The sequence below is a fragment of the Calonectris borealis genome, chromosome 4 (assembly GCF_964195595.1).
Source record: "Calonectris borealis chromosome 4, bCalBor7.hap1.2, whole genome shotgun sequence".
NCBI lineage: Eukaryota > Metazoa > Chordata > Aves > Procellariiformes > Procellariidae > Calonectris > Calonectris borealis.
The window spans coordinates 18,968,693-18,982,756 of NC_134315.1; the positions used below are offsets into that span (position 1 = coordinate 18,968,693).

At 41.8% G+C, this 14,064-nt stretch overlaps 1 protein-coding gene across 3 annotated transcripts in view; it reads left to right on the forward strand.

The window, feature by feature from the left end:
- The first annotated feature begins 1,608 nt into the window (after nucleotides 1–1,608).
- The window catches only part of SLIT2 (slit guidance ligand 2), a 267,387-nt gene continuing 254,931 nt past the window's right edge, over nucleotides 1,609–14,064 (forward strand). For all 3 annotated transcript variants that reach the window (XM_075148838.1, XM_075148835.1, XM_075148837.1), the window contains exons 1-3: nucleotides 1,609–1,784; nucleotides 3,648–3,719; nucleotides 4,920–4,991. In XM_075148838.1, the coding sequence (XP_075004939.1) occupies nucleotides 1,609–1,784; nucleotides 3,648–3,719; nucleotides 4,920–4,991 (320 nt within the window). The remainder of the gene's footprint in view (nucleotides 1,785–3,647; nucleotides 3,720–4,919; nucleotides 4,992–14,064) is intronic.

Here is a 14,064-nt window from a genome sequence, read left to right on the forward strand (position 1 = left end):
CACCGCCCCTATATAGGGCGGCGCGTGGGGCGCTCCCAGCTCCGTGGGAGCGGGGCGAGGGGCGCCGCGCCGAGCCGGGCGAGGCGAGCGGCGGGGGGCGCCGTGTGGCCGCGTGGGGAGCCCTCGGCGAGTGCCGCGGCGGCTCGGCTGGCGGCCGCTCTCGGGGAGCACTTTCCGCGGGCGGCCGCTCTCGGGGAGCACTTTCCGCGGGCGGCGGCAGGCACCTTGCAGCGGGGAGGAGAGCCGGCCTGCGTGCGCCGGTGCCATCCTATTGTTCAAGCGGAGAGACTCAGGGTGCGAGAGAAGGAGCCAGCGTGTCGCCTCCCTTCTCCCGCTTCCCCCCCTGCCCCCACCCCCACCCCCCCGCCCTCTCCGCCGTTTCCCTCTGCGCCGGAGGAGCGCCGCCGCCAGGGAGCCGAGGGCCGGGCCGGGCTGTTCGGCATCAGCGCCGACAGCTCAGGTGCACCGCCGGGATCGGGGGAAGGGGCGCAAACCCTTCCCGAGGCGCTGTGCCTCGGCGGGCTCCGGGAGAGGAGGAAAGTTGCTTCCTTTCCTGCAGCAACCCCAGGAGCTGCTGAACTGGCCTCACCTGGAAGGACTGAGCAGTTCCTACCTTTCCCATCAGGTGCCTTTGCCGCAGCAAAGCCACGGTATCCGGGAGACCACGGGGAGCAGAATAACGCACCCCCCCACCCCTCCCGCTCTCGCCGCACATCGCTTGTTATCTGGTCTGTCTCGCCGTGTTCCCGGGATCACAGGAGGATCTATAACTGTGATCTGTCACCGAGGAGAAGAGGTCGTGGATGAACTCCCTTCCAGCAGGGCAACGAATCACTTCTCGAGCAGCTTATTATTATCGTGCTCTAGGACCAGCCCTTTCCTGCTAAACTTGGCTTGGGAGCTTACAGCAGGAGGGGGCGCGGGGGGTGGAAAGCCAAGCCCAACATCATCTTGTGTGTTTGACTTTTTTTTTCCCCTCCCTCCTCCTTCCGTGAGACAGTTTGATGAATGCCTGCGAGAGGGGTATGATTTGCTGAGGCGCCTCTGGCAGGGCGGTGTGTGCGCGGTGTCAGCCCCGCCGCCGCCCCCCGTGGGGCTGTGAGCGGCCCGCGGCGGGGGACGCGCGTGGGAGCGGCTGCTGCTCTGCGCGGGCCGCCGCGCAGGAAGCGCGCCGCTTGGGCGGACGGGGCTCCGCGGCCTCTAGCCGGGGGCTCAGAGCGGAGTCACGGCTTTGAAAGGGGCGAGGAAGAAGATACGGAGCCAGCGCAACTCCGCCGTATCCTGAGCCCCTGGGTTTGCTTCGCCTCCGCAGGGAGCGTGTGAAGACGAGACCCAAGTGCCGCCTCTCCCCGCCACCCGACGGGCGAGCGAGGGAGGGCCCGGGCCCGGCCCCCCTCTCAGCGAGGTTGCCTTCAGCCGCGGATCGGTGCCACCCACCCCACTTTGCCGGGGTTGTTTTCTTGGCTCAGCTTTGGATAGAAAGGACTTCGCTTTCTCCGCACCCCGAAAGTTGCCCGAGCGCTCCCCGCGGCGAGGAGGAGGGCGGCGAGCCCCGCGCCTTCCCGGGGCCGAGGCCGGCGGGCCCCGGCCGGGCGGCAGCGGGCGGTGATGATGTGCGGCTGGGGGAAGCTCATCCTGTCCCTGGGGCTGCTGCTGGCGATGGCGGGCGAGGTGGCGCCGCAGCCGTGCCCGGCGCAGTGCTCCTGCTCGGGGAGCACCGTGGACTGTCATGGGCTGGCGCTGCGCGGCGTCCCGAGGAACATCCCCCGCAACACCGAGAGGCTGTAAGTAACCCGGCCGGGGCGGTGGCGAGCGCCCCTCGGCCCCCGGCGCCCGTCAGGGCTCCCACCGGCCGGCGGGGCAGATGTGGCCCCCGGAGCCAGCCCGGTTTGGGGTCCCGACGCCCTTCGGGGGGTGTCCGTTCCCTTCCCCTGCTGCTGGCGGTGCCCGTTTCACGGCGATGCGCGGAGACGCGGAGAGGTGGACGCTGCTCCCAGCCGCTGCCTTTCATCCCGGGAAGCCGCGGTGAGGAGCGCGGTTCCCGCCGCCGCGGGGAGCGGGAGCGGGACTGGCGGGGCGGGCACCACCGCGGCCGGGGGGCGCCCCGAGGCGGCGGCGCAGCGGCCTCTCCCCCCGCCGGCGCCCATTTCCCGGCGGGGAAAACTTCGCTATTGCGGCTTGCTTTCCCCGAGGCGCTGGGGAAGCGCCGGGCCGCGGCGCCCCGCCGCGCTCCGCGGGCGCAGGCAGGCCCCGGGGCGGGCGGCGGAGCTCCGCGGGCGCGCAGCGCTCGCTCCCGCCCCGCTGGCCGCGGGCTGCCGCGGTGGCTCCGCGCGGGGAGGCGGGCGGGCGCGCGCTGCAGCCCGCTGCCCTGGCGTGAAGCAGGAGCCCGGCGGGGCTCTGCCCCGGCGCAGGCACGCATCTGCCTTTGGGCGAGGGCACGCTGGGGTGTTTTAGCCTCTTTCCCACTCACACGGCTCTGAATTGTGCCTTAACCGTGATCCCTCCTCCCCCATCCGCTTTCTGAGACCATTCGTGTACCCTCCGGCTAGGGTATTTTCTAGTCTTGAGAGAGAGCAAGCATGTGGTCGGTTATCTATCATATCAGGCTGCCTTTCAGGAGGGTCTAAGGAGTGGAAGAGGTGAGCACGTTATTTACTCTCCAAGTCATTTAAATGTTGGCGTATGAACACACGTCTCGAGTGATGAATTTCACTCAGGAAAGGTATCAGGGACACATTTCTGCTGAGACTTGTGCGGTTTCTTTACAGTGGTGTTTTGGTCACATGTGGTATAAACACAAAAAAAAATAGTTGTTTTTTTTTTTTTCTCTCCTAACTACGTTGGGAATGAGCTGTAATTGTTAGGGTAGTTTCCATGTAATACCACTTCCTAATGGCTTACCTCAGGAATTGCAAAGTCTGGTTTTATTTGTAGTGATTGGAATTGAGGGACGTTTATATCTTGACCCCAGAATGTTATGAAAAAGGGACATATAACTCCAGAAGAGAAAGTAGTGCTGAAGTGTGAACAGAAATGCTAGGGCGTAAATACAGTTTTCCCTTGCTTCGGAACATGCTTTGCGTTCTGCAGGCTTCTTGTGCAGCAAGTGAAGAGTTTAGTTTTCATAAAATCATGTTTCCCATCACATACCCTCCAACCACCTTATGCTTGTTTGAAAGCTAATGTTTGCTATAGGAAGTTAAGCCCTATTCTGCCTTTGTAGCAATACTATGAAAGCTGAAAGGTGCTTGATTTCACTTATTTAGTTTTTGTAACAGTCAAACAAATACTGTAGCATATATATATGTAGTAGCTTTAGTGGTTTTCTAAATGCAGTTATAACCACATTGAGACAGGTTTTGACTCTTCTATATTGTTAAAGACAAATGTGGGCTTTATAATGGCAGGCAGAACTGCCTTTGTAAGGGTCTCTTATTACAAAGTTTGAAACTACTGCTTTCAAGATAAACTTTCGTTCAGTCACTTGGAAATCAGGAACTCACACAGTGTTAGTTGTAGGAATGGTTCATTGGGTTCATTTACATCTCCTAATTTCTGAAAATGCCGTGCCCATGAAAACAAACAAAACAATTTGAAAGTAACTTCTGAATGTTTTAATTTTGCTGCTTATAAATTATTCTTCTTAGGGATCTTAATGGAAATAACATCACAAGAATCACCAAGACTGACTTTGCTGGTCTAAGGCATCTTCGAGTTCTGTAAGTTTTCTCTTTCTATCACTGATACCTTTTAGGACTGATGCTACAGTTTGTTATAAAAAACATTGAACTAGTTATCTTTCAGATTATAAGCTGGATAGGTTATCACTTTTTAACTACTGTGCTACTGCATCTGAATTTACAGCCCCTCCCCCATGTGTTATACACTGATAGGAATAAGCTAGCAATTGCCTTAAGTATAATTTGTTTAAAATTTTTTAATCTCTCCTTAAAGTTATGAGATAACTTGAACATTTAATTTGGCACGCAGCTTACAAATAAGAGTTGCTAAAATTGGTTGAATAACTGTTGGAGTGGCTTCAGTTTAAGGTTAGGAAATTTATAGTTCACACTGAAAATGGGTACGCTCAACCTGAAGTACAAGGGAATTCATTAAGAAAAGAAGTTATTCCTTTACTGAATTTAAAAGCAAGTCCCAGGTGATGATTATTGCTTTTCTACAGTTTCTGGGCAAAAGGAAAACACTTTTAACAGTGAATTTGAGGAAGGAATGATTTGGTTTGGGTTTTTTGTAAATGCTTTTGTTTCAAGCATTATGAAGCTTTTAAAATTCTGGTTTTTGGGGGGGACAATCTAACTAATACCAAATTTAAAATACTGCAGAATTTACTTAGTTTATTTGTTAAGGTTATTTAATTTGAGCAAGTAGTCATATAAAATCCTTTTCCATTTCTCTGAAACAGAATTTCATATTGTAGCAATTTTTATTTTTTTTTATAAAACAAAACTACTGTTACAATTACAATCTCTGTCCAATCTTTAACTGATGGTTTTTCTCAACACCACCATTCAGTATTTTTGTTTTGTTATTCTCATGTGAGATTGATACCACCTTCGTACTGTTCAACTGGAGTCTTATAACTTGCCAAAGAGCAATGATGTATGTGTGCGCAGCATATATGCATATGTGTAACTTTTTAACTTGGGACTCCTGAAGTAAATCAGCAAATGTAATATCTATTCCTATGTCTTTTACCAAGGATTATTTTTCTCCTTTTGGGTATATGAGCCCATGTAAAGTGTTGGTGACAGGGGTCTGGAAGGTTAAAGTGGATATCACTCTAGAATAACTGTTGTACAGTTCTAATGAATACATGGTCGCCTTTAAATGATTATAGTTAATGCAACAAGTTATCTCGGAGGTATTAAAACTTATATATAAAAATTTCTATATTTCAGTCAGCTCATGGAGAACAAGATTAGTACTATCGAGAGAGGAGCATTCCAGGATTTAAAAGAACTGGAGAGACTGTAAGTATTTTTAATTCTAAATGTCTGATAATTTTTTTTTATCAAATCAGTTGTGTGTTAAGGTACTCAGGCCTCTGATTTTTTTTTTTTTTTTTTAAACTTGGACATCTATCCTTATTGAGACATAAGAGAAGTAAGAAATTCTCAAGCAGTATGTATGGGATTCGGGCAGGGGGAAGCTTTCATGAGCAGTCCAGATTTGAAGTGTAAATTGCAGTTGTCTTGTAGGAAATAGCTTGAATACTATAAAATATTTTCTGTTGAATACACAAGGAATTTTTCAAACATGAATACAGCTAAAAAAGCCTGTTCTCTGAGGTACAGTGTCAGATGTTGGTCTTGGAGATGTTGGATGTTTTATGCAATGTCTTATTGGAAGTATCTGCTAGTTATAAAGTGTTGTCTTGTTACATAGCATGAAAGCAGCAATTGAATTCTACTCCAGTTTTTATATGCTTAAAGCTTTTACAAAGGCTTAGAAAAAATATGAACTGTTAGCTTTCAAAAATTAATTGGATTTGGACTTTAAAAAAAAGATTGAGAATTGTGGGGATGAGAGGATCTTCTCTGGTGAAGTTGAAGTCCAAACACCTGCTTGGTTGCAGTAGGGCATAGAAAATGAGTAATTCCCAAACTGGTTTAGCTTTTTATGATAGCTGCTTAATTTTCAGTATGTACTTTCTTATTTTGCTGCATTTCTTCAAACGAAAATAGTTTCTGAAATGTATTGTTCAGCTTACGGCATCCGGCTCAATAAAGGCAAGATGCTGATTGTTGGATATAGTTTCAATTTGGAGCTAGGAAAGTCTGTGAATGCCACTGTATTAATGTATGTTCCTGCAGAAATTGAGAGTAGTGTCTTTGTTATCAGGCGTCTTAGTTGCTGCATTTTCATTATATCGCCTTTTCTTTAAGCATGCCTCTGAGGTCTTGTTTAGTTTTTCATTTGCTGCTGCTTTAACTTCATAAAAGTATTTCTACTTTATTCCATTGAAAAGCAGCATTGGCCTAAACATTCTGTTTGTCTTATTATAGTTGTGCTCTGTATCCACAGCTGCTGTGTGTTTAAAACAAAAAACCCACAAACCATGATGGTTTAGTTGGTCATATAGACAAAGCTATTCAATAGACTTAGTAACCACCAGTGTAATTATGATGTTTCTATAGTAGTTGAAATATCATGTACTTGAGATAATTACCTCATTTTTTCAAATAAACCAAAGTAACTTTTTGACCTAAAAATTGAAAGTGTCATTATATAGTGCAACCTTTTTTGAATAAATTTTAATGAGATTGTTTGCTCTTAGAAATGCATAGTCAGATTTTTTTTCAAAGTCGCATTAAAACAGACTTAATGCAATGCTTTTTTACAATGTGTTTTAAACTTTGTACAAAGTATACGGGGTAAGTACAGCTTCTCCTGCTGAGGGGTATATTGGAATAATATATACACATTCCTAAATTTGGTTTATAGGGTCTAGCTAAAAAATTAAACAGCAGTGTAGTTCATATTGCAAAAGTAAGTACACATACATGAAACATTAATAAACATTAAAAGATCCATACTTTCACTGTGAATGTGGTTTGACACTGAGATACCAAATACTTGCTAAGTTTTAAAACAGTATATAGTCAAGTTTATTTCTTGATTATCTTGAAGCAAGATCCTGCTATGTGATTTGTTAACAATCTTTCAAAAATTATTTTAACTTATGTCATAATTTCAAGGCATTTAATCATCGGACTTGTGAAGTACAGAATTGTAATACTAAAAAAAATGAAATTTACTAGTTAAAACTTGCTTATCTATAGTGTTCACGTATTGCCATTTCATTTTTTGGGGCTTTTTGTTTCTGTCTTGGTAAATCTGTAAAATCTTTGGAAAACAGTAGATATTTTCCAGTTACATAAGATATGAATTCTGAAGAGAAATTCTGATAATTGTGGCAACTTTTGTGGTTATTTTTATTGCCTCTTCAGCAGGCAAACTATGACATTTGAAAGTTTAGTCATTTAGACCTACAAAGTTAGATTCTGTTTTGTCTTCAGAATTATTTTGCATCTGTTCCAGAACTTGTCAGAGTTTCTTTAATATGCTGGAACTTAGTCAGTGTTAGGTGTGTGGGTGACTTGTAATTTGAATATATATGCAGGATGTCTTTAAACCACCCCAGCTGTTGGCTAAGAGCAAATATTTCATATTTGTGAGGAAAAGCTGAGAAAATTCCTCTTGTTTACAACTGCCAAGTCCATCTGATGAAGGCGCATTGTTATCTGACAGCCAATTCATCTCCTTGGGATTCTGAAATTCAGAATGATTTCTCAGGAATCTTGTGGATACTTCCTTCAAGTATTTTCTTTTATACATTAAATAGCAAGTACTTTAAAGCTTTTTAGTTTTTTTCAATGTGTAAGTGTAGGATGTCACATTTCCACTGTAAGTGTAATGTGCCAAGCTACTACCTGATGTAGTCCTTTTACATGCCAATGGAAGGTATTAGTGAACCTTACTGCAACTTGAGTGAACTCAGTTGGGTTTATAAGATTGTTTTCATGTAATATTTCTTATGTTGGGATGTCTTGTGCTAGCGCATACAGGCTGAATTTTAAAAGGTGTTTCCTGTAGTTCAGTACTCTCTTGAATGTGAAGAACAGACTTTCACAGTAGTTTCCCTTTGGGGGAAAAAAAAATCCATCTCTAAAAGGGGTGCTTTTGTGTTTTGTGTTGTTTTGTTTTGTTTTTCTTTTGTTTGTTTTTTGAACTGGAATTTCAGTTACAAAAACATTTCTTTTTAGACTGGTTACCCTGATTTCCAAGGAGCTGTTTGGTTGATCAGTGATTTACTCGTTGTGAATACTCATTTGTAGATCTGCTCATGCAAAACACTGGATATCCTCAACTACCTCTAAGGGAAGTGGGAATTGAAGACCTAAAGCACTTTGCAAAATTAATCTCTGAGAGAAGAAACTCTCAACCTTCTCTTCAGAGGGAAACTACTTAAGTTATGATTTGATTAAATCTATGTATACCTCTCTCAGGTGGATAGAAATGTTTCTCCTATAGTTTAGTTAAGCAACAACAAATTTCTAGTACACTAGATACATGTAGCAGTATGTACACAAAGCTGTTTAGACCTAGTATGCTCCATAACAGGAATTTGTGTCACACCAGTGTGACAGAAATGCAATGAAAACCAAACCACAATAAATACTGCTGTAACAAGTGATTGTTACTACAGCAGCCCTGCTGTAATTTTAAAGTAAAAATGTTCAGTTAGCAATAAATGATTGTATAGTAGTGCCTACTACATAAGAACTGGGAGGGAAAACAGGATGGAAACTAACAACTTAATCAGCGAGGCTTTAGGTTTGTTGAAACTTTAGTTGCTGGAAGGACCATGGCGAAGCTGATTTTGCTATTAGCCTTTTAGTTGGATACTTCTCTGAGAAGTCTTTGGTCAAGTAAATGGGTTTACACCTCAGTGCTCGCTCAGTTACAGTCTCCGGCAGTCTTGTCTGAGGGCTCAGCTCTTAAGGGGGTACTAGCTCCGGTCCAAACCATTTTGGTACAACACTGCCTGATCTAATAAATCTGCCATGAATATGTCTTTCTTTACAGCCTGTATCTTGAATGGCTGGATCACATGGTCTGTGTTGTGTAGATGCTCTGTCTGCTGAAACAACCCTCTTTGAACTTCAATACGTACAGCTTGTTTTTCAGTCAATGGGACAGCTTGTGTACATCCTGAAGCAGTGTCAAAAACTCTTGGATTAATTACGATTTTGGCTATCCTGTATTTAACATCTGCAAGACTTTCTATATCAACTAGTAACCTGTATTATGAGCCCATGTTCCTATGACGAAGGGACTCTAAAAAGTATATGGCCGTTCAGTACATGGCAGGTCCCATAAGTAAAGGATTAGGATGTGACCTGTTACACTGTCTGAACTTCTCTTACATAGACCACAGCAATGTATCAGTGGTGGGTTTCAGTGTGCTTCATGGTAGGAAGGCACAAAGAGTCAAGGCATGGAGAATTTCCACAACATTTAAGAATTTCCGGAGACCGCTGCTTATTATGGGAGACAAAACCTTTTGAAATGTTTCCTTACGAGAATGTGAAATTAAACACTTGTTTCTTCTTTCTTTATAAAGCTGTCATCTTGGGTGTGATGTTTATAATAGTTTGAAATAGTCTCTTAAGAAAACAAGATGAAGATAAACTGAAAATCTCCACTTTCTGAAAACTAACACTGTTACTAGACACAGCTTTAAAAATGGCTTTCAAAAAGTGTCGTATATTGTTATCCCCAAGACCACCTTCTTCTGTGGTGTTGCAGCTACTGCTCAAAGTATCCCAGTGTTTTTACAAGCTATTGTCATCTGGAGGGAAGTATGAAATTTGGTTGGAGACAGCTGCTATAGACTGTTGAACCAGTTCTATTATAAGCTACTTAAGTCTAAAATTTCCTTGCAGTTCTTTGTACTCCAGAAATGCAATGTAGTCAGGTTTTGAGGGCTAAATATACTCTTCACTTGTTTACGTAGCAGAGCAGTTACCTTTTCATTTAGGAAAAAAGGTTTTTTGGCTGATAGGAACATTGGTTTTAATCATAATTTTTCCTAATAATTTTTCTATTATGTCCACTAGTTGAGATGCCAGCTATGATCATTCTAAGACTATGCTAAACATCCAAAAGATGTCAGGATAGGAAGAGTTTACAGCAATGGTTTGAAAACTACCCACATTTTTCTTCCTGTATTTGTGAATAATCCATTGAGGCAGCAGTATGTCCCTAAAATGCTAATTTGGAGTCTGATTCTGCAGACATTTACCACGTCAATAACTTGGTTTGCATGAGTACTCCCACCGATTACTCTTGTGAGAAAGGTTACTTGTGTGGTCTAAAAAGTTTCCATGCCAAGCCCCTAGACTTTTGATACTTGAATTAAAATAATTTATTTCTGAAATGTCTATTTATTATCTTAATAGTTCTAAAGAGCTATCTGTGTAGACTTAAAAAAACAAACTAACAAAAAAACCCACAAACAAAAAAAACCCCAAGCCCCACAAAACCTATTTCTGCTGAAAACTGGTGTGGAGGTAAAATGTTACTCTCATCAGCTTTAGAACAACTGCAACTTCTGAGTTAGTACCTGAGCTAAATATTTACCCGCCCGTACCTCCCCAAAAACCAGCCCCCCTGAGCTACATGGTGAGAGTAAGCTGAAATCCTGAGTTCAAGAAAAGAATGCTGTAAGGGTTGAACTTCAAGTTGATACTTGAAATAGCTTTTAAACTGAAAGCTATCTATGTTGTATTTTCATGCTTCTTACAATGTATTACTGAATGATGAAGAAAGAAATATTTCAAGAATTAAATGTTTTGTTACAGTTCATGCGTTTTTCTAAATTTTAACAACACAATTCTAAAATAACAAACTGAGGAATTGCCTGTACTTGCTATTTATTGGGGCTCCATCTCCACAAGTACATTAAAACAAGTTGTTAAAACTTAAGTAAATGCTCTCTTCATCTTAGGAGTGTACTTATGAGTGTTTGACTGAGCAGTACTGAAAATTATTAAAGTTTTGTTCATGCTGTGGATGAACAACTCATAGATGTGTCACAGCATAGAAGGAAAAGTATATTTCAACTACATAGTTTCAAGGAAAAGTTTTTTCTACTTAGTAAACAAACTGAAGTACTACTTGGATTTCTTTTCTGGATATAAATCTATATGTGAAACTGTTATGTTTGCAGCTTCTGCAGCAAAGACTTAATTATAACCTCAATACATAGGGGTCAATCTTGTCAAAGATATTAAATAGGATTCAGTATAATAAAATGTTTTTAGCTGTATTTCACATATTACATGGTTAGAGTTATCTGTTTGGGCTCTAACCTAGTCTGATAAATGTGGTAAACTATTAAGCTGTATTAGCAGATTTTGAAATTATAAAACCAAAACTCACTTATGAGTTACCATTATCTCTGAATGTATGGTGTTTTACAGAGCATCTCATCTTACAAAGGCATGCATAGCAGGATGGACTGAGATATAAAATGTTCCATCTAGGATAAAAACAAATACAGCTTGTCTTGGGCAATACTCCTCACCAGGCCTGGGCAATTATTGAGGGAATTAGCAGCTGTTTCAAAATAGGCTAGATAAACTAGTACTGCTTGTTTTGTCTCGTCTAGGAAAGGGCCATACTATATTATGTGTATGTTCTTTCTTAGGGTGCAGATTTACTGTATCACTGATGGGATAAAACATGCTTTCCAGAGATTAAAATAAACTATGTGTTAACTTTTTATTATGTACTGATGTGTGGCATGAGATTGCAATTTTATTCCAATTATTTGACTAGCTCTATCCATTAAATGTAAATTCCAAGTAGGAAAATAGTAACTTTTATAAGAGGAATAGCAGCATTTTCTATGATTCTTTAAAAGTGAGCTGCATTAATAAATTAATCCCAGAATAATTAGTTTTGGTCTCAACTTTTTCTTTGAATCTCTGATAGAATATAACCCTTTCAGTTGCAGAAAAGAAGTGTTGAAAATCCCAGATTTCAATTCTACAGAGCCATACGATCGAAGTTCAGGAGTAGGGACTTCTGGAAAAAATGCCAAATGTTGTCTATTTTTATGATGCAGTTTTGCAGTTTTAATTGAAGCAAAATCTCTTTTTTTTTTTTTCCAATTTATAGAGGCTTAGATGTGAAGTTTAAAAGGCTAATGTGGAATTTTAGGACCCCTGGTGAAAAATGCTGTGCTAGCAGTGGAGTCACCGCTACTGTTCCAGGAATCATTTGTATCACTACCATAGCTAAAAGAACAGCCAATAAATGAACGATATTTCATCTTGTTGTGCTTGACTATACGTAGTCTCAATGAAAGCAGCTTTTTGGTGATAAGACCTTGTGTTATATAGTATAGAAGTTGTACTGAGGTCTTAGAATGCGTTCTTAGCTCTTTAGCTAGAAGTTAGTCTCCAGTTTCTTTTCTCACTGAATCCTGGTCTTCATTTTGGTGTGCAAGTTCATTGCTGAAGCCTGAGAATTAATTTTTCAGTTCGGGTACATTCTGAAAAGTTTGTGAGTACAGCAGCCAGGAAGGTCTAGGTTGGACTGCCTACAACCTGAGATGCTAATGCACGTGCTTGTTTTTTAAGGCTGATTTTCTCCCCCTTAAAGCATTGATACTTAATCACCTGTCTGGCTTCAGTCTGAATATATGAGCATTTGTAGGGTTAATACCTTCACACATGTGTGATAGGTAGCGGAAGAATAATGAGTTCAGGTAGAGAATATGTTTTTGAACAGCCCTGAAGGGGGTGAACAGTTATTCCTTGTTAATCACGGATGTGAAAAATCCTTCTCTTAGCTAATCCTACATAGTTTAAGGGCAATGCATAGCACATTCCTCATCTTAGAACAAGGAGGAGACCACGAAGCCTGCGGTGCTAATCACTTACCAAAGGAATGTGAGACCATCTTACACGAATTGTACTGGGGCACCTGTATTTATAGTTTAAAAAAAAATACTACAGTAATTATTCTGTATTAGCAGACTTTTGTCAAAGCTTCAAATATCTTCTCTAAAAATGTCTGTTAAATCAGAAATAGACAAAGGCTGTCTTTGAAGACAGTATTTAAAAAGATGCAGTGTTCTAATGGAATTTTAAAAATCAGATTATAGCTACATTTTGATTGCAGAATGCTACAAAGTGTTTGATAAAACTTTAAGTCCAAGAGTGATGTACTTCTTTTAAAAGCCTTGTAAATGTTCGCTATTATTTTTAGTATATTTTATTCATCTGAGTGTCTTTTCTCATGGGACTCCTTTTACAGGTCTAGAAGTCAAATTGCAGTGAGAAGTCCTGTTTGCTCTTTGCAGACCTTTTTACAAATTCCAGGGCAGGAAGGCTGTTTATTTTTCCCACATCTGTTTTGTGCTCATCCTTTGTGACATTGTTTGCTGGATGCTCTTCTTTCTTGCTTCCTCTGAAATGGGTAATTTGCACTGTTGCAAAATGGTGAAACCAAATCTGATTCTACAGAACTGTTGTGTCAATGTTTTTGTTTCAAATAGTGTTTTGTGTTCAGAAGCTATTTTAAATTGATGCTATAGAGCACTGATATTAAACTTAAAACTATACATTTTAGTTTTACTCTGTAAAAATCACATTTATCTGTTGCAGAGCCAGTTCAATATTTAAAAAAAAAAAACAGATTTAATGTTAGATGGCCACAGGTGAAAAGTGAGTTGTCATTACATTTTAATATAGCATATTTCAAAAAGCATCTAAGATGCTCCTTATTTTAACTGCAGAAACCACAGTTCTATCTGGATTTTACAGTTAAACTCCAAAATGTATGAGGGATCTGGCTGCATGGCTGCCACTTCAGTGACTCATACTGTTACATTACCTCATTTACTCTGAAGAGTCTGGTTGAAATTTCATCAGAAGAAATGTTTTATTTTCCTTCATAGTATGTAGTGCATTGTGCTGGCTTGTCTTTAATAATAGTCTAGACCGATAATGAAATACAATGTGGCAAAGTCTTCCTTAATTTTTTTAAGACACACCAGCCTTTCTGACTTTAGTTTGGCAGGATGCCTCTACAGGTGCTACAGAAAAATACTTGAGTGAAGACTTACTGTGGTAACTCGGTGCCAGAAAGACAGTTACAAGCCTATCTAGACTATCTGCAGGCCCTTCTTGCCTTTCTAAACAATCTGTCCAAACTCTAGCTAAATTCCATCTAATAGATCAACTTCCCCTCCCCTCTTTCTTTGCCTTTTTTTTTTTCTTGGAAGTAATCCCAGGTGTTGTCAAAGATCATCCTTGCTTCATCTGATACTTAATCCTATATTACTTTATGGGGGTTTTGTAACTTCTGTTTCCTTCTTTGTGGTATACTTTATAGAATAAAATCCAATGAATTAGCCTCACAGGATTGTGGAGGTTTGAAGGAGCCTCTGTAGATTGTCTAGTCCCACGCCACTGATTAATGCAGGGTCGATCAGAGCAGGTGGCTGAGGGCTGTTTCCAGTTGGGT